This window comes from Echinops telfairi, unplaced genomic scaffold (genome assembly GCF_000313985.2).
Source record: "Echinops telfairi isolate 266 unplaced genomic scaffold, ASM31398v2 ScPeMD7_7461;HRSCAF=8499, whole genome shotgun sequence".
NCBI classification, from domain to species: domain Eukaryota; kingdom Metazoa; phylum Chordata; class Mammalia; order Afrosoricida; family Tenrecidae; genus Echinops; species Echinops telfairi.
The window spans coordinates 1,354,724-1,377,799 of NW_022111361.1; the positions used below are offsets into that span (position 1 = coordinate 1,354,724).

At 40.9% G+C, this 23,076-nt stretch overlaps 1 protein-coding gene across 1 annotated transcript in view; it reads right to left on the reverse strand.

Moving 5' to 3' along the window:
* Window positions 1–23,076, reverse strand: part of MYO3A (myosin IIIA) — a 247,253-nt gene that overhangs the window by 181,744 nt on the left and 42,433 nt on the right. The window contains exons 5-8 of the mRNA XM_004716113.2: window positions 21,124–21,200; window positions 10,040–10,185; window positions 7,232–7,297; window positions 3,909–4,064 (exon numbers count right to left, since the gene is read on the reverse strand). Coding sequence (XP_004716170.1) covers window positions 3,909–4,064; window positions 7,232–7,297; window positions 10,040–10,185; window positions 21,124–21,200 — 445 coding nt within the window. The remainder of the gene's footprint in view (window positions 1–3,908; window positions 4,065–7,231; window positions 7,298–10,039; window positions 10,186–21,123; window positions 21,201–23,076) is intronic.

Here is a 23,076-nt window from a genome sequence, read left to right on the forward strand (position 1 = left end):
ACTGGAGACACAGTGCACGAATTGTTCCTGATCTGACCCCACCACTCTGAGGTGAAACATTAAGGGCGTGCAACAGAACAGCACGGGGAGCAGAGCAACAAATACCAAAAAACAGACTTTGGGGCCAGGGTGTGGCACCCCATCAGAGTCAACCAGAAAACACTCCTAAAGGTCAACAAACAGACCCTGAACTATTTACAGGCTTTTCTCTTTTTTTGGAGTTGTTCTATTTTCTTTTGTTGTTTTGCTCTGTCTTGTTTTTGTGAATAAGATTATCTCTGCACGTCTGTCTAGATAAGATAGGTGGGATAAACAATCTGGAGGAGAAAACAATGGGAGTGATGGTTCTGGGGGGGGACATGGAAGAAGGGTAGGCGGAGGAAAGGAAGTGGGTGTTAAACCCAGGGACAAGGGAATGACAAGTGATCTAAAATTGATGGCCAGGAGGGTGTAGGAAACCTGGTAGGGCTTGATCAAGGGCAATGTAACCGAGAGGAATTACTGAAACCCAAATGAAGGCTGAACATGATAGAGGGACAAGAGGAAAGTGAAAGGAAATAGAGGAAAGAACTAGGAGGCAAAGGGCACTTATAGAGGTCTAAATACAGGCATGTGCATATGTAAATATATATGACAATAGGGGAACAGATCTGTGTACATATATTTATAGGTTTAGTATTAAGGTAGCAGATGGACATTGGGCCTCTATTCAAGTACTCCTTCAATGCAAGAACACTTTGTTCTATTAACCTGGCATTCCGTGATGCTCATCTTCCTGACAAAATCACTGAAGACAAAGCGGGTGCATAAGCAAATGTGGTGAAGAAAACTGATGGTGCCCAGCTATCAAAAGATATAGCACCTGGGGCCTAAAAGGCTTGAAGTTAAACAAGAGGACATCTACTGAGAAGCAAGAAAGCCCACATGGAAGAAGCATACCAGCCTGTGTGATCACGAGGTGTTGATAGGACCAGGTATCAGATATCAAAGATCCAGAACAAAGGCCATATCATCGTGAATGAGAGGGAGTGAGGAGTGCAGACCCAAAGACCATCTCTAGGCAACTGGACATCCCCTTACAGGAAGGTTGTGGGGAGGCGATGAGCCAGTTAGGGTGCAGTAGCGCACCGACGAAACAGAGAACTTTCCTTTACTTCTTTAGTGTTTCCTCCCCAAAACTATCATGACCCCAATTCTATGTTACAAATCTGGCTAGACCAGAGCATGTACACTGATACAGATAAGAGCTGGAAACACAGGGAATCCAAGACAGATAAACCCCTCAAGCCCAATATTGAGCGTAGTCATACCAGGGGAAAACAATCACAACGATCTACATATAATCCCCGCCCAGGGGGATGGATAACAGAAAAGTGGATGAAGGGAGACATGGGTTAGTGTAAGACATGAAAAATTAATAGTTATTTATAAATTATCAAGGGTTCATGAGTGAGGGAGGGTGGAGGAGAGAAATGAAAAAATGAGAAGCTGATTCCAAGGGCTCAAGTAGAAAAAAAAATTGAAAATAATGATGGCAACAAATACACAAATGTGCTTGATACAATGGATGTATGTATGGATTGTCATACGAGTTGTACGAGTCCCCAATAAAATGATTTAAAAACAAAAACCACACTTATGAAGGGTTTAATGGGATATTATTACTGACTTCATTTGTTGGCATGGGGTGTGCAACTATATAGACTCTGCTTCTTTAAATGAATAAGTGAATGAATGAATAAGTGAATGGATAGAGTGAAAGCTCACTACCTTAAACACCCTGAAGACTCCTTATCCACTGGATCTAAATGTCAGTATGAGAGGCTTAAAAAAAAAGGGAAAGTGAAGCGGACTTGGAGTCTTTAGTTACCTACAAGTTCATTTCAAACATCTAGAAAGAAAAACAACTGCGCTTTCTTCCTGGGACTGCCTTGTGTGAGACGTCAGGTGTTTGAGATGACAGGATGGTATAGAGCATCTCAGGTAGGACCAACTTCTTACTAGCTCAGTGACTAGATTGGTACTCTCCTCCAAATCATAGAGGCTACAAGGTTTTGGATTGAGGACCCTGGACACCACAGCACGTCATGGCAAGGGTAAAGCCTCCAGAGAAGAGAACGCAGAAATAAAGTAAAGGACACTGAGAATACCGGCCACATGCAGGAAATGCTGTGCAGTTCAACCATTCTTGAGTGGTAGGAGAATATTTTCCCTGGACCTCTCGCTTTTCTGCCTGTCTCGTATTAGCTGAGGTCCCAGATGGATTTGTCAAGGATGTTTATATAACAGCCCTGGAAGATAAAGATTATGTCTCCCTCCAGGACAGAGGGAGGTTTTATTTGCAGTTAGGATAATCAACATAATGTCTCCTCAGTGGCAATGCTTGGGCAAGATTTCTGGTAGTCCATTGAAAAGAGTGCAGTGTCTAATCTCAGGTGTCCCGGGGGGAGGCAGACTCACTGTGTACACAGCACAGACCTGCGGGTTCTACCTCACCTGTGGGTCTTGGTTTGGAGAATACAACCAATGTGAGCATAAAACTCACGCTGCTGGCTGTGCTGTGGGTAACAGAGTCCTTTGTTTCAGATCTAGGAGTCTTATGTCTCCTGCAAGCACTCATTAGCCTGCAAGAGGCTAATGTCCTAACTTGCAAGTAGGTGAAATCCCAATCTTTCATAGTTCTTGAGATTGCTCTGAGTTGGAATTGACGCGGTGGCAGATTGCCTGTGAAACCCTCCGTACTTAACCTCCACACACTTCCATTCTTCTCAGCTGTGAACATGGGGTGTCATAAAACCTTTCCTTTAGGGTTGTGTGAAATTATATAAGATGATAAAAACAAAGCTGTCGTACAGTATCTGAACATTAGACAAATAGCAATTCAGTATATTAACCCAGTGCAGAAATTCATGTGCTATTTTCTACTCATTATTTCTAACTCTCTAAATCGTGATATGTTCATGAGATGTAACTAAAAAGATTCCCAAGAGTGATTTTAAATTACAATAGATTATTCTTTGACTCAATAGTACCACCTAAATTAATTTATCTTGAGACAATAAGAGATGAATGTACAACCTCACTGATATTCAGTATCACTTACTAGTGTGTAAACAATTAGTAATAGCCCAAAAGTCTAATAATAGGGGGCTATTTAAATCAACCATTGAATTGTTATGCAAGGGAATATTGTATAGCCATTTAAAAATATGTGCAGTACAATATCAATATTCACTATGAAGTGAAATAAGACAGGCTCCCAAACACATACAAATATGACTCTAATTTGTTTTAAAATGTATAATCATTTGAAATAACAATACTGGAAGGCTAAACTGAACATTTTAAATTTGGTTAATTTTATGTTGTGACGGTCTCTTTATCTTCTAAAATAAACATCCATAATGCTTACAATAAGGAAAAGCCGATTAAGTATTATTAAAGATTATATGGAAGGTACTTAAAAACTCCAAGTTGGAAGTCTGAAGAAGGATACTAAAGTTACTTTTTTTAAAAGTTCGACCTGGCAAATAATTTCAACAAATCATAAAAACATTAAAAGGACCTAAAAAAAGTCTTATGTTTCTTTTAAAACCCCAAATTTAAGATCTCTTATATTTTAAAACAGAAGAAAATGAATACCCAACTGACCATTTACTGAAGTTTATATTTTTTGTTCTAATGATATTGTTTTAAAAATGCAAATTTTCTCTAAAATATTGCCAGTAGTTTTACCAAAATCAAGACCCAACTCAACGTTGGACATTCCATTTTCATGCAAGTGTTCCAGCTCATACCAGGAAATGTAAATACATTGGTTTTAACCTTATCTACTATTACATTATAACACTGTTCAGTTTTTAAATAATCTTTGGATCTCGGGAGTTAAGATATTACTATTTGATTACCTGGCTTTTTCTGTGCTTCCCATACGCTGATTGATGTCAATGAATTCCATGAGTTGTTTTTGTAAACTCTCATCTTTGCCCTCGATTTGGGTAATGAATTTATGCTGCAAAAGATCTGACACCGTTGGACGCTTTTCATAATCTTTAGTCAAGCACCTGCACTGGCAAAAAAAAAGAACACGTAATTATTAGATAGGTCACAGTGGTATGAAAATATTATTCCTATTCTTCAAAAAAAAAGAAAGAAGCAGAATATAGCACTAGATATCTTATCTATGGCCTTAACAAACGTTCAGGCCAAGGGGCCCATCTCAAAAATGTTCAGATGGACTGTGTGTCTGTGGAAGCAGATCCACCCGTGAGTGATTATTATGCTGCAGGGAAACCAAGTTTCAACGACACACCACTTCCTGAGTCTCCAGGTGAGCAACATTGCATCGTGAGAACTGAACTCGGTCCTCACTGCAAAGTCCCTTCGACAAGTCGGTAGCTAAAAATAAACGACCACAAAGTCATTACACTTGTACTGCTTATCTCAAGTTAAAGCAAGCTTTCCCTTCCCTTCATTGATGCTTTCCAGGGCTTCTCAATTGATGGTGTTCTTCCTACGTGACCGAACTGCTAACCCATGTGAGGCGGCGAAAGGATGAAGGATGCTTAACTTCAGAGTCAGTGGCTATCTGTTGAGGTGATGCATGAGTATGCACCGACGCACACAGTCCCGGCATGCACTCCTGAGCAAGAGTAGGGCCAGCGAGAGGACCTGAAACATTATTGCAGAAAGAGCGTGGAAACAACCGTAGGATGTTTGATGAGCCGTGACAGATGGCTCTAAATATTAGGAAGAGGGAGAACTAGTTCCCAAGGGTCCTTCCTCCAAACCAGCATGCAGATGCCAATCCCCAGGTTGATTCTGACTCATAGCAACCCTGCGATCAGGTAGTAGCATCAACAGAGACACAGATTTCAAAGCAGTATTAGGAGGAATAATGAGGCTTATTCAAAAGGTGGATGAGCACACAAAGTATAATGATAGTTATTAAAGATATTTATACACCGATTGGATGACAACCCAGTGAATATTTTAAACTCTGTATATGAGTTTGGGCCAACTTACTTCAAAGACACTTCCAACTCTGAGATTTTGCAGTTTTATGATTATGAGAAAATTGCGCAGGGATGAATTATTATTTGGGGGTATTAAAGTGTAACCAAACAAAAGCAGCCTTAGCTTGAGCGAAAATAGACACAACGTTTAATTAGGATTAACGGGCAGGAGAGAGGGAATCATTGTTTGGAAAGGGATGTGTTTTTGCTTATGGTGATTGGAAATCTGACAATGATTATTGGTGATGGTTGCCTACAGGTAATGTAATTCACGTCACTAAATTATGTACGTGAAAAATGTGCAGTTGCTCAATGTGTGTCATCAGTAATTTTACAGTGAACAACAACAAGAACCTGCTTTGGTTTGAGCATGCATTTTCTATTCAATCCTGTGAATCCTCCAGGAACGGTGACTTGGTAATTCACCTTATTGGGTTTACCAATAAAGCAATTCCTCATATGCATCTCTAGCCCTTGTATCTGCGTAGTCAGTACAGTGACAAGTGAAGTGATTTCATGTAAATAAAACTTTACCAGCATATCAGACACATGGCTAGAAACCAGAGTTGCAGAGTTGTGGTCTAGGCAAAGAGACACACATCTAGACACGTAACTGAAGTAAACTGGCCGTCTTACTAGAGGAACGGCAACGATGTACAGTGGTGGAAGCAAGGCTGGGCTCCTCCTGCCTGGAGGACACCGGGAAGGGGAGATGTGCACAGCATGTGAGAGCAGGGCATTTCCACCGAGGATCTGCAAACATGAGGGCTTTACGTGAAACATGGGGAGCCCTTCAAAGCTACTACCAATTACCCTAAAAGACTGGTGAATTGGGTTGAAATGTGTTAAGTAGTTCGTGAGAAGCCCTAAGGGCAAAACCATTAAGCACTTGGCTGCTAAACTGAATGTTGATGGTCCAAACCCACTCAGCACCACCCTGAGAGAAAGACCTGCTTGTTCCCAGAAATGTTACAGCCTAGGACACCCACAGGGGGCAGTTCTACTCTGTCCTGTAGGGTTGGACAGAGTCAGAAGTGATAAGGTGGAAGGGGAGTTGGCTTTTATTTCGGTAGTGCAAGAAAATGCTAGACGATTTTAAAAAAGATTTAAAAGCTGCACTTGTAGTAAGTGAAGGTTAGTGTAATGAAGGGTTTGTTTAAGGGACATGCTCTGCTGGCATAATGGTTTTAAATGTTAGGCTGCTAGCCAGCAAGGTCCTAGGTTCAAATCCACCAGCAACCTAATATAGGAGAATGATGAGGCTGTCTGCACCAACAAATATTTACAGACTCAGAAACTCAATGAACCAGCTGTGTTCTGCCCTACAGGGTTATTAGAAGTTGGAATCTACATGACAGTGGAAGCGATGGCTTAATCTTCAAAGTCAAGGAAAATTTACATAATATGAAAGGGGAGTCAGTTGTTTTTTACTTGGGAACCTGTAATAGCTACATGGTATGGCTTTGGCTTTTTTTTTTTTTAAATGAAGACACTCCTGTGTGACCATGAGGTGTCAGTGGGTTCAGGTTTCAGGCATCAAAATCCCAGAACAAAAAATCATATTGATGTGAACGAGGGGGAAGGTGGAGTGGAGACCCAAAGCCCATCTGTAGACAATTGGACATTCCCTTACAGAAGGGTCACAAGAAAAAGATGAGCCAGTCAGGGTGCAGTATAGCACTGATGAAACATACAACTTTCCTCTAGTTCTTTAATGCTTCCTACCCACCACTATCATAACCTCAATTCTACCTTACAAATCCGACTAGCCCAGAGCATGTACACTGATACAGGTAAGAGCTCCCAACACAGGGAATCCAGGACAGATAAACCCCTCAGGACCAATAATGAGTAGCCATACCAGGAGGGTAAGGGAAAGGTGGGGGGAGAAAGGGGAAACCGATTATAATGATCTATATATAACCCCTTTCTAGGGGGATGGACAACAGGAAAAGTGGGTGAAGGGGGACAGTGGTTGGTGTAAGATATGGGTGGGGAAAATTTATGAATTATCAACGGTTCATGAGGGAGGGAGGATGGGGGCCGGAATGAGCTGATACCAAGGGCTCAAGTAGAAAGAAAATGTTCTGAAAATGATGATGGCAACAAATGTACAAATGTGCTTGACACAATGGATGGATGTATGGATTGTGATAAGAGCTGTATGAGCCTCCAATAAAACAATTAAAAAATATTAAGCCACTATTGTTACTCACTTGCTAATGAAGTCATTGAATTCGGGTGACCACAGCTCAGGTTTCCTTAGTTTGGGGGGCGGGTTCCTAGAAAAACAAAAACCAGGCTGCGTCACCGATACCGGTAGTCTGGGCCCAATGGGAGGCAGAGTGGATGGCTAATCACAAGTTCTGAAAGTGGAATCACGTATCACCATCAGTTCCCAATTCAAAAACAGACATTGAGGTATTAATCGTCCTCTATATAAAATGACAGGCTCCTGGTTTCTCTGAAAGCACAGAATAGATGACCCAATTTTTTCCAACTGTTGACTCTGCTTTCCAAAGAATTTGCTGCTTTTACCTGGGAGCCTCAGGGAAAGCCATCAATACTTCGCAGGGCAGAAACAATGATAGCAGCAAGAAGGGATTTTTTTAAGTCTGTGAAAAGCTCTAAGGAACGTGGCAGCAGCACAGAGGGGACCTGGAAGGAGCGTTAGTTTGGAGGAAGCTGGTGCCGAGAGGGAAACAGAAGACTGAATGCCTCCATGGGCCATTGGCTTTTTGCTGTTCCTGCAGACACGGAGGCAGCAATGTGACCAACGTAAGGGACTGGAGAATATTATTAGCGACAAAACCCTAAATGCCACTCAAAATATTTCCTTATTAATTCCTTTCATTGTCAGCAGAACAAATCTCTTTTTTTCCTGGCACATTCCTGAATACAAAAGAGCCTCCCTGGAAAATGAGGCTCTTCCAAGTCTGTAATCAAGCACCATTGATCAGCCATGATAGTGGAATTGGCTTAAGTGCTGCTTTATGTTAATTCTAACAGCTCTCTGTTTTCATTAGTGGCCTGGAAAGACACTGCCTGTGGTTCTGCATTACTCCTTTAATAGCGCACGATGAGATTAATGTACACTTGGTACAGGCTCATTAAAGAACACGGCAGCGACTCCTCTCCCACAGATCACCCGTAATGCTCATCTCACAGTCCTGCCTTCGGACGAGTTGGAGACGCTGATTTGCACATTCAACAAAGCAATTCTCCTGGCCAGCATTTTTGTTTAGTCTTGTTTTCTCCTGATCATCACATCCTTTGTCAGAATTGTGGTGGTGTGCTGAGGAAGGAACATGGAGTTCTGGGGATTTCAGTGTATTTAGACCTGGGTGGTGTTTCACACACTTTTATTTCTAATTATTTCTGTGGCTCGTATTCTCAGAATTCCATTGTGGTGTGATAATGGCGGTAGAAACACTGAGAGACGACTAAGGAGGTGCGGTTTCCAGCAGGCTGCCCTCCTGGGCGCAGCGACAATGGTGCCAGCCTCCCTCATGCAGCATTAGTATCAAGCGCAGTAACAGCGGGCCAGACAGGGTCTTCAGCTACCGTGCAAGTGGTTGAGGAAGTCCTGCTTCTCATCTTACAGAAGCAGTAGCAGGAGTCGAGAAACAGAGTTTGTGTTTCATCTGCCCCAAACTGAAGGAAAGATCGTGAATTAGGGACAGAGAAGGTTTTCTGAAACCTGGATGGCCCCTGCCCCTGATAAAATAGGCAGCATATTTTAGAAGCAGTAAGAGCAGAGACACAGATTACAATTGTTATGTGAAGAACTAAGATATTATCATTTGGAATCTATAAACAGGGCAGAAAATTCAAAGGTACGATGAAGTGCTAGGTCAAAGGCTTCAGCCCCAAACAAACTCAATTGTATGCTAAATATTCAAAACAGATCCATTCTGAGATGAATATATTAATTAGCAATATTCTTTTAGGAGTAGAATCCACCCCCCTCCAAGGCTTTCTACTTTTGATCAGTGTCCTTTGGCTGAAATTTGGAACGTTTTCAAATGATGACACCCCTAAATAAAGACAGGCAGCCTTCTCACACGAGCTGTCTGAACGAATGTGAAATTAACATAAGCATGTATTAGGTTTATATATATATATCTTAAGTGCAGGTTGTCTCCAATTTACCACACACTTGAGTTAAGGAAAGCCATACTTAATGACTGTTTATTTGGGGCTTTATCTGTATATCTAACATTTGTAGACATACCATGTACAATGTTGCAGCACATAATTTGCTGATGTGTTATCATTCCGATGCCACCCCCAACATACACTGTATTTATGGAAAACTTTTTTTGATGAAGTGTTAGCGTAGTCAAAGCCAACTTACAATGAATGGAGTTGTTGGAATAGAATGCTGTCATCCAGGACTACTTGGAATTACTAACAGGGTCAATAGAGGCACGTTTGCCAAAGGGAAGAAGTCTGCATAAATAGGACAGTGTTTAAGTAGTAAAGGACATGACTCCAGAGAGCTTATTCTTCTCTGTTAGTTGTTTTCTAGTGATAGACTCAACATATTAACACAATTAAGAGGATTATTACTTAATCAATACATTTCACTTAGAATTACTGAATTAGCTTTGAAGTTTGGAACCATGGGAAGTCCTAACAAGTGGTGAAAAGTTCCTAGACTGGTAGAGTGAAGCAAAGGAAATCACGAAGGCACTGAAAGTGGTCCAGGGCGCTTGGATGCTTCCTTGGAGAGCAGAGAAAGACTGGGTTGGGCTGCCATTCTCAAAGGTCAACTTCTAGTTCAAAATAGCAAGACACACCGAGTGTCACCACAGAGCTCTTTGACTTGGGCCAGGAAATAAAATTACTGCACAACCATGGTGCCTTTGTGGCGTTCTGATGATTTCCGGGCTACTCTGCTTCCATGTTGCTGGACCGTCTCTGAGGATGTCCAGAACGAGCATGATGCTACCTCACTGGCTTCAGAGAGAAGGACCAGACTGCAGAGCCTGGACCGGCTAACCGCGGGCGGGCACACTGACCTTGGTATCTTGAAGAGGGCTCTCATCGGGTGCAGGTCTGCAAGGGGGGGGTCTCCATCCCCCAGCTCAATGGCCGTGATACCCAAGGACCATGTGTCACATCTGGCATCATACGTGGTATCCAATTGCTGTTCACATGCAATCACCTAACAGAAAACAGGAGGAAAAGGCAAAGGTCTCGACTTTGACAAGCACCGGGAAAATGCCTGGAGAACAATGTGCATGCAGTTAAGATGGCAAAGTCTATTAATGGTAAGTGTGAAGGCAGTCACTTGGGAGAATCAAATTATTATGATTTTACTTTGAGGGCAGATACTATCTCAGCAGACTTGCAAATGTTAGGGCAGAAACCCATGAAAAATGACTTGAAAATGAAAACAGAAAGGGGAAGGAAAAGCAGTCCAGGGGAAGATGAGGCTCACACGCAGAGCTGACGAGTGCAGCGCCCGTCACTCAAGTCACGGCACCTGCACACGGACCACGAGGCAGCCATTTTTCCAGAGCAAGGGCATTTGCACGATATAAAATCAGGAAAGCTGTGTATCAGGATTGCATTCTTTCACCATCCTGATTCAATCTGAACGTTGAGCAAAGGATTCGAATAAAGATGGAAGCAGAGACCTTGGCATGAACTCCTCAGATCAAGCACCAGAGGCTCATGTCTTATATGAAAAATGCATGTAATGAATATTCATTGAAGGTAAACCTATGCGACCGTTTTACTCTGAACACATGGGTTTGCTATGAGTTGGGATCATCTCAGTGGCAATGAGCAATAACAAAAATTACTCATCATAGCTAGGAAGTGGGAACAATCCACATGTCTATCATCTGAGGCTTGGATAAAGAAAATATGGTATATCCATGCAATGCAATACTCCTTATCCACATGAAGGAATAGAAAACGGATCCATTCTCTAGTCCTGATATGGCACCTCATAAATTTTGAAGCAGTCAGCTGAGTGAAAGACGCCAGTCATGAAAGTTTGCACATTGTCTGAATTAATTTGTATAAAATCACCAGAATAAGCACACCCATAAAGACAAAGAGTGGATCAGAGGGTACCCAGTGGAGGAGAAAGGAGCACTGGTGGAACTGACATGGAGCGGTCACCTAGCCCAAAACTCCCATTTCCAACCCAACAGATGCTGCACGGGATCAGACTGCGCAATCTCCTTCCATAAAGATTACACTGTGGGAAACTCTCTAAGGGCAGCTCTACTTCACTCTATAGGGTAGCTATTGGTTGGAATTGACTCGATGGCATTGGTTTGATTAAGAAGACGTTGAAGAATAAGGAGTGACTGACCAGGGTGTTATGGCTGTTTTGTTGTTGTTAGGTACCATCAGGCAAAAAGATGGGACTTTCTACTCCCGTAGTGTCATAGTTCGAGAAGCCCACAGGGTCTCCAGGAGTCAGAATTGACTGGAAGGACAGTGACCCTATGTGAGACAGAATGAAATGCTGCCTGACCCTGAGAACAATCCTCACAATTGTTCTTATGCCGTAGCCTATTGCTGCAGTCTTCTTGCGTAATCCATCTTGACAAGGGCCTTCCTCCTTTGCATTGTCCCTTCATGAAACATGATGTTCTTTTCATGTCCAAAGCATGTGAGATGAAGTCTTGCCATCCTTGCCTCCAAGAAACACCCTGGCTGTACTTCCTCCAGACAGACTTGCTTATTCTTCCCCAGCGCTATACTGCAAATCCACCACTTGTCTTAGGCTTTCTTATTCAACACCCAACTTTCACATGCCTATGAGGCAACTGAAAATACCATGGCTTGGGTCAGGTGGACCTTAGTCCTCCAAGCAACATCCTTGCTTTTCAACAATTTAAAGCGGTCTTGTGCAGCAGATTTACCCCTAAATGCTGCTTCCATGAACATTGATTATAGATCAAAGCAAAACAAAAGCCTTGATGAGAGCTCTTGGTTCGGTCGCGAGGATTTTTGTCTGCAATCCGTGACCTTCGTCCTGCAATTCGTGCTGCAATCCGTGACCTTCCTCAGCAAGTGCGTCCGGGCTTCCTCATTCTCCACAGCAAGGCTGTATCAGCTGCACACTGCAGGCTGGTAGTAAGTCTTCCTCCAATCCCGATGCTCCCTTTGTCTTCACATAATCCAGTTTCTCTAATGAATGGCTCAACATTCAGACTGAAGAAGTATGGGAAGAGGATACAACCCTGACACATACCTTTCCTGATTTTGATCCATTCAGTTACCCTTGTGCTGGTCTCACAACTGCCTCTTGATCCATGTAGAAGTTCCCCGTGAGCACCGTAGAGTGTTCTGGAATGTCTATTCTTCTCAAGGCTAGCTACAGTTTGTCACGATCCACAAAATCAAATGTCTTAGCATAGTCAATAGAAACAAGTCACCATGTTCCTGATAATTTCTGCTTTCAGCCAAGATCAATAATGATATCCCCTGTTTTACACCCTCTTTGAATTGGCCCTCAACTTCGTCAACATGCTGCTGGAACTGTTGTTGACGATCTTCAGGAACATTTAATTGCGTGTGATATTAATGATATTGCTCTACCATTAGAGCGTTCTGTTGGGTCACCTTTCTTTGAAATTGGTACAAATACGAAACTCCTCCAATCAGTTGGCCAAATAGTGGTCTTCCAAATTTCCTGGCACAGGTCAGTAAGAGCTTCCAGGGCTTCATCAGTTTGCTGAAACACTTCCATTGGTGTTCCATCAATCCCTGGAATCTTCTTTGTAGTTAATGCTTTTTTAGTGTAGTTGAATTTCTTCCTTCAGCGTCATTGGTTCCTGCTGGAGAACTACTTCCTGCAATGGTGGACTTTTGTATCAGGTTTATCTCAATCAAGCTTAGACATACTCCAGTGAGGGAAAGATGGATTTTTGTAACCAACATCAACTACCTATGATTCATATTTAATTAAAAAATTCGCTAAGAAATAATTTACTTTTTCACCTGATAATTGACTTAGACAAACTTGCACTGAGGTCCTGAGAACACTGATATATTTTTGAGCCATTAGCAGATATTATGGTAACTTTATGTTTTATCTTATAGCTTTCTAAACTTGAGAAATATATCATTAATAACACAGATATTAACCATCTCTTCACTAACTAACTAGCCAAGCTAGCTGGTTATTAAACATTCACTCTTTTTTAAGCATGACAAGCAAATGAAGTTTACTGAATTTTGCCAATCCTTCATTTATTTATTATGAGATGAATGTACCACAAAAATATAAAACATATATTTATTTTTATAAAAATTTATTTAAAATTTTCTTTAAAAAAAAAGAAAACAGTTTATCAGCACTTCATCCACATATCATGCAATTCAATAGTTTGGTCCTATCACAGAGAGCTGTACAATTGTTTGTTTGTTTTTAAATCATTTTATTGGGGCTCTTATAGCTCTTATCACGATCCATACATCCATCCATGTGTCGAGCACTTTTGTACCTATATTGCCAGCATCGTTTTGTATGTACAATCTTTATCATACTCAATTTAGGACATTTTCTTTTCCCCCATACTCATTGTTATTCAAGGACTTTTTTTTTCCAATTTTGGCAAAAATATAATAACAAAATGTTCACCAATACAACAACTTCTACATGTATAATTCGATCCCATTTATTATACTCTTCGTGTTATACAATCATTAATGTAATCCCTCGCCAAATTATTACACCACCATTAAAATGACTTCAATGCCTATTATGCAAAACCTCTTCCTTCTTCACCCATGGATGGTAACCATAGGTCAAGTTTGGTTTCTTTCTTTGTTGTTGTTGTTATTTGTAGTGTTCTTGATATAATATTCACATATCATACACTTCCCTAGTAAAGTCGCAGCTAAAAAGAGCTGCATCCACATCATCACAATCAGCTCTAATGCTCCCTCCTGCATCCACTGTTGGCTCTCTAATTGCCCTCCCCACTCCCCTACTTCCCAATAAACCATTGCATCTATGCATTCGCTCCTTTTGTACTTCCTAAACTGGAAGAACTAACAGAAATAAAACAAAACAAACAACAATATAAAGATAAAAATTAAAACAATGATTGAGAAAGAAAATAACATCAACAATATTTAAAAAGCCAGAGAAGGAATTTCTTACTTGGAACAATTGAGAAATATTTGAGCACAGAGCAAATTCAGGTAGGGTCAAGGGAGAGGTCAACTGACCAAGAATCATATTGCACCATGGTTCTATTCACCTTAATCAAGTTTACAATAATTGCTAGCGAGCTAGCTTAGGGACAGGGGGGCTGTCCCTCCCATGCCTGCAAAGGCTCCCATGGAGGAGGTTGGGGAGACATCAGGCAACCATTAGATGCCTATGAAGACCCCAAACTGAGCATGCTCATAACCAAGGCCCCGAGCCAGATGGGAGGTCCACCTGGTTGCCCAAACTAGGGCCAGGCCCACCCGGATGGGCTTAACTAAGCCAATGAGCTCAACCAATACCTTCAACCACACCTTCCCCGGTCAGAGGTGGGCTAGAATAACTCGCCCTCTTGCCCCTTGCTCTCTTGACCTTGATCCCCAGGATTTTCCAGTCCTGCATGTGTGGGTACTCTTCCACACGGTGGGCCCTGTCCAGTTGTGAACCCCAGCGCGGTGTCTGCGTAGCTTGGCACACTTTCCCCAAACAGCAATGTACCCAAACGTGTCCTGTCCTTTATCAAAGCTCACTTGGATCACCCAACGCGCTTGGGCGTGAATTCTTTCAGCCTGTGAAGCAAAGGACCGAGGTACAACCCACTCCCGAAACCTAACATAATCTCTGTCTGAAAGTAATGAAACATATATTTACACGATAGCATGAGAAGATTGCAATGAACCTTTTAAATATACATATATAATATCCAATCTTTTGCTCAGAAGCAAGCCCCCTCTACCGTTGTGCTACAGCCATTTTATTAACAAAAATCAGTGACTTATATGAACAATGGTTGTCCAATAATTCAATATTAAGGGATATAAGTTTTAATTATTAACTCACCGGAGACTTCTGATAAGTAAATCTTAAGTAGTTAAAAATATTTCCTTTTACTATAAAATGGTTCAAAGGTTTATGAATCAAAATGGCTTTCACTAAATGACAAATTTAAATATCTAATAATGACTCTGTTACTTCAAAATATCATAGGAAAATGTAAAGCTGGAATATACAGCACTGATAAATTTTTATTAATCTGTGCAAAGCCACTGCAAAAGTTTGGAAGTCCAAGTACAGTTTTATTATTTTTCATTCATGATCATTTTTCCATAAACTTTTGGAATATAAGCACTATCTAAGAACAAACTCTAGGGAAACTCATTTGAGACTCCCTTTTTATATTCTTAAGTGATTATATGATATGACTTATACGACTATACTTCATATTTTACTCTAATTTGTACAAGCTGTTAAAAGCTTTTTAATCCATTGGATTTTTAAAAAAAGTCATTTTAACATAATTTGTTTTCCTGTTTTTTATATTAAGTTTACATTTTAACATTTTGTGCAAGCAATAATTGAATTACTATTCAAACAGAAACAGGACATCAAGATTTAATCTTCAAGCAAATTTAATTCTGTTATTATGCAATACTAATAATGTATTTGATTTAGCCCTTCTTTCTTTGCTCCCTAGAAAATTGTAGATAAATACCAAGGCTTTCCCCAAGGTTTTCAAAGAGCATTTAACAAAAATAAGTGCTCTTTACTGATAAATATAATTAAAAAGATTAACGGCATCAGTAGTCACCATGGGAGATGTGGTCCTAGGAAACTTTACCTCGAACAAATACAGTTTTTCTATAAGTTTCCAAAGGTAATCGTGAAGAGAATCTATTACAGTTGACATATTTACCAGGTCTGTGGATTCAATATGAGAACCTGAATCTTATCTTAAACAAATTTGGGGGGCTATCATTATATTTCTAGTTTAAAAACAGAATACAAATATCATTAGCATAGATTCATGCTAAATCATTAAAAGTAAATTTAATGAAACATTGAGAATGCAAGTAGTTTCTCTTTACCTCATTTGATTCAATTATTCATTCTTTCATTTATTCTTTAATTCGTAGACCATTTATTGAACACTTTCTACATTCCTCGTTCAGACACACAAATCTCACAGTGAAATAACATAACTGCCATTTTCTTCTAGTATATCCCAAAACACATATGACGAGACTTCAAAAAATTGTGGAAAATCCATTGGTTAAATTAATGATACTATCCATAGAATTACTTTATGCCCCACGAGGATGATTTATACTATTCTCTATTATAAAATAATGATGATGTCTCCAAAGTGAACCAGAGACATATACGAACCATAGCTATTTGCGTGGAATTTGGGTTTGCTATTAATTTTAGCCCATCCCTAAGAACAATTAGTTCATGACATGGCCCTACTCAATACAAGCCCTCATGAAGAAATCAAAGAAGATACAGGTGCTATAGCAAGTGGGGTGAATAAACCAGAAGAAGGTGTCTAGCTATCAGAAGGAATAATGCCTGGTGTCTTAAAGGCTTGTCTGAAAACAAGCAGCCATCTCAGTAAGGTGTTAACTAACTCCATGTGAAAGAAGCACACCAGCCTGTGTGATCCAAGGACTGTAAATAATAAAATCCAAATCCGGAGCATAGAACAGTACCAGAGCTTAAATTATGAACACCCGCGGATGGCAGTGAGTACCCCAAATCCATGTCAAGGCTATCCACATGGATTAAGCCTCCCGGGGACTCCCCTCTGACCATCGTCTAAGAGCAGGAATAGCCTTGCTTTCAGTCCGAGCACAGCAACGTGGATCACGGCAAGATGCACTCAGCTGAGAACGTGACACCTTATTTTTCTCTCCTTTTAGCCCATCTTAAAGCCACTGAGTTTTTAATATGCTCTGCTTTCTTCTCTTTTCTTTAAGATGTTTCTCTTCTTTTTATTTTAGAAATCTCTAGAAGTAAGTTTATTTAAAGAATTTTTTTTAAACTTTTGTTTTCGCTTTGTTTTTGTCATTGTTGTTGGGATTTTTTGGTCATTTCTTGTTTTGTTTTATATGATTTTTTTTTGGTTTTCTGGTATACGAAATCCAGGATGGGTACATCTATAGAGATAGCAAGTGGATTAGTAATTAGCTAGAGCAGCGGGTCTCAACTTGTGGGTTGTGATCCCGTTGGGGGGTTGAACGACCCTTTCACAGGGGTCGCCCGGTTCATAACAGCAGCAAACTTACAGTTATGGAGTAGCAAGGAAAATGATTTTATGTTTACGGGGGAGGGGTCACCACCACCCGAGGAACGGTATGAAAGGGCCGCGGCATTCGGAAGGTGGAGAAGCGCTGACCTAGAGGTCTGGCGAGGGAGGTTGGGGTTGCCAACAACCACGAGTACGAGAAGGAAGATAATGTTCTGCAGTTGATCGTGGTGATGATTGCACAACTCTTCTGAACGTGACTGACCTATTAAATTGTATGCAGTATGAACTGTATGCCAATAATACTTTTTGAAAGATAGTGGAATTTTCCCACAAAATGTTCGAAGACTCCTCACATGGATGTGAAGGAAGATCAGAAAGGTCACAGATATTTATCTCCAACAACACGTTTACTTCAGTACATGAGAATCAGTGAGGGCAACATAGACTAACAGAAGGAAGTGAAACGAAATACATGAGAACCGCAGCTGAAACAGACAAAGCATGGGGCAAAGTCAAAGCTCCTTCAAGGTTAACAAGCCTTCCACAATTAGAAACAGAAATGTATTTCCTTAACATGCGAAAGGCCTTCCTGAAAAGCCCACCACTAACATCACAATCAGCGATAACGGGCAGACAGCTTTCCCTCGAAAACCACAAACCAGCTGAGGATGCCTGCTTTGACCACTGCTACTCCACACTGCCCTGGCAGTTTTAGCCAGGGTATTTATGCAGCAAAAAGAAATAAAAGGCCTCCAAACTGGAAAAGAGGAAGTGAAACAATCTCTGTTGCACGTGATATCATTTAGATGTAGAAAGAGCCAAGGACTCCACAAGGAACTGCGATGACTGATAAATGCACTCAACACGCCGGCAGGCCACAAGATCAACGCACAAAGGTCCGTGTGCTTCCAAATACCAGCGATGACTACATGAGTAATCTGAAAAGAAGATAAGGAAATCGATTGCATGGACAATGCCTTCTAAAGAATAAAACACCCAGAGATCCCAGGAGGCAAGAGGCTTGGACACTGAAAACTACAAAACATAGCTGAACAACATTTGAAACAGAACCAAACCCTAATGACATCAAGCATTCATGGTTTGGAAGTCTTAACATTATAAAGGTGACAAGAGCTAGCAATGAAATTTGCAGATTTGGTGTAATCCCCATAAAAAATTTCAACTGTTTCTTTCGGAGAAAAGTCAGGCCTCAGATTCATATGGAACAATAAAGAGCCTCTAATAGGTCAAACAAGCTGAGGAAAAGTTGGCGGACTTACATTTCTAATTTTAAACCTTTCTACTCGAAAATTATACTAGTCAAAATAATATAGTACCATCATCAGGGGAGACATATAGAACAATTGTATTATTCTGGGTAAACGAGGCAAACAAATGCACAGAAACTCATATGTATAAGACAGAGTTTTATATAAAGGGTAAGTGTACATTAAGAAAGCACCTCAACCCAGTGCTGTCCAAGCCCATAAGTCCAACATTACACCTTATGTCCGACACCAATCCACAAAGTCCTCCTCCATCTCACAAAACACATGCAATGACACTGACTGCAGGAGGAAAGCCGAGTCAGTGAGTGTGTAAACATCTCAGTGCTGGCAGGGGTTTCCACATGGCTGCTCCAGCATCCAGGGCTGCCTTGGGGCAGGTCCATGCGGCTTCTCCTCAGGGATCTCTTGCAGGAAGTAAGCCTTGCCAGCTGAAGCCGGGAACTGGCTAAGGCAGCTGCACCCTGGTCCGACCATCAGAAAGCAAGGGACCCGAGAACTAGAAAGACAAGGCTTACCGAGCCATTAATTTATCTGCCCTTCAATTAATTCCACTGTGCTTATCGGACAGGTTGGACAAAAAACTTTAACTATCTCAAAAATGGAATAGAAATGAGAGCTTAGAAATAAATTCATTCGAGTCATTTGCCATGTGTAGCAAGCAGCTAAGTTTGGCATATATTTGGGGGAGACAACTTGGGAGAAATCTTTCTGTTTCCCACAAAGGAACTCTTGAAATGCTATTCAATACTACAGAAGTAACAAGTTGTGTGGGTTTTTTAAAATACAGAGGGTTTAATTTGAGTGCATCTTAAGTCTGCTTACAGTGTATTCATCACCTACTTCCTATCTCTCCTTCCAAGAACATACCTGTGTTCATATGTACACATACACATACAGCTCGGGATTCAGAGGCAGAAACAGAAAGTCATTTTTGAACCAAGGTGAGAAAGATGATTAAGAAAATGAATACATAATTTCTCAATAAAGTTGAAACTCAAGATCTTAAGTAGGGAAATTTATGTGCTGCTATTTAGAAAATGGCTAAACTATTAAAAACCATGTCGCATGAATCTGTTTACAGTTACACCATGTAAGGTGGGATTTTTGTTTTTAAGGGATAGTTTGTCACAGTATTAACTCCCTTATGTGAGTGAATTATGTGTGTGGAACGGTAGTTTAATAGAACTATCTTTGTCCAACACTGTCCACTTTCCCAACTCTACCCCAGCCTCTCCTCCCAGGCCCTGCGGCCAAAAAAGAAGTAAGTCCATTCAACTTTGGGCAATGCATTTTCAACAAGGCTATTCACCGAGGAAAGGATAGTCTCTTCAATGGATACTGTGAGGACAACCAAATTTCCGCATGGAAAAGAATGAAGTAAGACTGCTATCATCTGCAAATATCAACTCAAAATGGAGCAAGAACTTAAACATAGGAGCGAAAACCAGAAAATCCCTTGAAGAAAACACAGGGATAAATCTTCAAGACCTCAAATTTGGCAAGGATTCTTACACTCAGCACCACATGCATGAGCTACAAAAGGTAAAAATAGGGTAACGAACAATCAAAATTGAAATACTTTATACCTCAAAGGATATCATAAAGAAGGTGAAAAGTATATCAATGCACAATAAACACATCCTTCTTATATTACAAAATATCATTACTCATTATAAACCAAACCCCAACACCCCATCAAGCTAAGTCCAATTCGTACGGACCCTCTAAGGACAGAGCAGAAGCGCCCCATCCACGGGTTTCTACGGCTGTGCATTTGGACAGATGCAGCAAACCGTATCTTTCCTACACGGGGACAACCTTTGCACTTGAACCGCTGATCTTGTAGCCAGCACCTCCAGGAAAGAGTCACCGCATCATTACTCATTAAGGGACTGTGATGAAAGCCCATGACATCCGACTTCATACCCATTATGATGGCTATGATAAAAAGAAAACTAGAAGATGACAAGTAGTATTTCAGGGAAAATTGGAACCCGGATACATTGCTGATTTGAATGTAAAATGGTGTAGCTGCTGTGGCAAACTGCTTGGTGGCTCCTCTGAAAGTGAAGACTAGAATTACCACATGACCCACACATTCCACTAGCATGTATTTAAGTGAAGTAGCTGAAAATAAGCACTCAAGTAAGTACATATAGCAGCACTAGTCACAAGAACCAAAAGGTAGAAATAGCTCAAATGTCCACTCATGAATACATGCATAAAGAAATTGTGGTTTCTATGTATACTAGAAAGGAGTCGGTCCTATAGAGGAATGGGGCACTGCTGAGGGCTACAATGTGGATGAGTCTACACACACTATGCTAAGGGCAGAAGCCAGATAAAAAACACACACGATGTAGGAGTCCACGTGTATGAGAAAGGGAGAGGGAGCAATGGCTTCCTGGGGAAGAGATTTGGCATGGAGGAAATGTTTGGGAATTGAAAAGATGGTGGCAGCACAGCATTGTGAAGTTACTGGACATCATTGGATTTTAAATGGTTCATTTTGTGTTACGTGGCTTTTGTCCCCAATAATTTATTAAAACACACAAATAAAAAGCCAAACAACCCCAAATTAAAACAAAAATCAAACTGTCTGACCTCAGGCGCCATCCAAAACGGTGTTCCCACCGACGTGTTGGGGCGGTGCCACGTGCTGGTGAGCTGTGCAGACACACCTGAGGAGGAGAGGGGAGAGTGAACTGCCTGCACTTCAGACTGAACGCCTGTTAAGCTAGTCCAGCGGCAACGCACTTGCTTACAAGTTACTATTTAAATCAATTCAACATTTTCATTATAATCCCCTCAAAGCCGTCATCAGACCTGTACTTAACATTAAAGCACCCCATATCAGGCTAACTGCGTGGTCCAAATAGAGAATAGCCTTCGTACTTCCCCCCTCATTCGGAATCCTACCATCTGAGAAAGCCTGTTTAGCGTCCTACTTCCACCATCTGGATTTCTATTTCCTTTGATCTTCTTGGGTTTTTCCTTTCTTTTTGACCTCTTTTCTCTAGCACTGGGAGACAGACTGGCCTTCTGCTCCCACGGAGAGTGACAGTCTCCGAAACCATCGGGGCAGTTCTCCCGTCCTAAGGGTTGCTGTAAAGTCAGAAGTGACTCAACGGCAGGGAATCCATTGGGGGGAGGGGGGGGTGTTATTTTTTTTGTCTTTTGTTTTCGCTATTACACATTTTGGTACATAATTGTTATTTGAATGTGCTTCCTTCCGCATGTCTCCAACAACACATCCGGTGGGTTGGATGTTTTTCCATAGGCTTATGCATGTAGTAGATGACTTGGAAAGGGAAGAAAACTCTTTCAAATATTAACCTTAGAAATATGGCATCTGATTAAAAGTTTCAAATTGGTTATACCTATTGACACTGATGCGGTCAGCTGCTAACCTAAACGTTGGCGGTTCAAACTCCTGGGGGTGACGATGAGTTAGAATGGACAGGGTGGCATGCAAAAACAACAGTATTGACACCACTGGCAAACCTTGGGGGGGGGGGGGGAGACACCTGTAGTATGACACGTCACAATCGCCCGGAGGGTAACTGGCTGGTGGGTTGATTTATTTAAACCATCCGACTAATAGAATAAGGCATTTTTATGGAGGAAGATTATGGGCTGACGGGCTACAATGAAAGTCAAAGCCAATATTTCACTCATGTCTTCCTATTAGACACAATCACAAGGGAGCATTAAGAGAATTCTGAGCACAGGCCCTTGTCTCACTTCACACGACACTGTTGTCCGCACAGCAGAGGCCGGGCTCCCCGACGGCAGGGCTCCTAGCCTTGACCTGCTCTGGACAGAATGGTCTTTGTACTCCGCTCCCGACTTTCCTACTACAAAATGTGAATTTTTTACACTTAAATTTTTTTTACGGGTGTTAATTTCTTGTAGGTTCTGACAGCTTTTCTTATAAACCCAATTCATAACTAGACAGAAAGCACTAGTTGAAATTTAAAATGGGGTACATTTGATTCTTCCAAGATGACATTTGGCTTTTGACCTTTTTCATGAACTTTAAAGTCCAGATGGCCACATGGACATTCTCCTGATGGAAATACAGTTACATCGAGGGACGGAGAGGGTCTTCTGGCTCCACATTAATGGTACCTCTTAATGACATACTCCATCTATGTATGCATAAACCTTATCTTAAACAGAACCTTAGTCTACGCCCTATAAATTCTGACCTTTGAAAACAACCACAATTTGATGGGAAAAACGAAACAGGATGAAACTAAACCCTCACTGCATCACTTTTCAAATCCAGAAGGGAATATCTTTAAAGCCATCTCTTAAATATTTTCTAACAAATATATGAAGAAGGATAATTGCTTGATATTACTTTTTTCCAATAGCAAAAGGCACACACGATTAAACGTAGATTTTGGGATAATATCAGAGTGTTATAATTTGTGTATATTGTGTATATATAATTTGTGTATATAAAAGCAAAATATTTTTAAGAAATTTTAATTTAAAATTAAAATTAGCCTACGGATTTCCAGCTCTACATGGAACAATTGAATTATATTT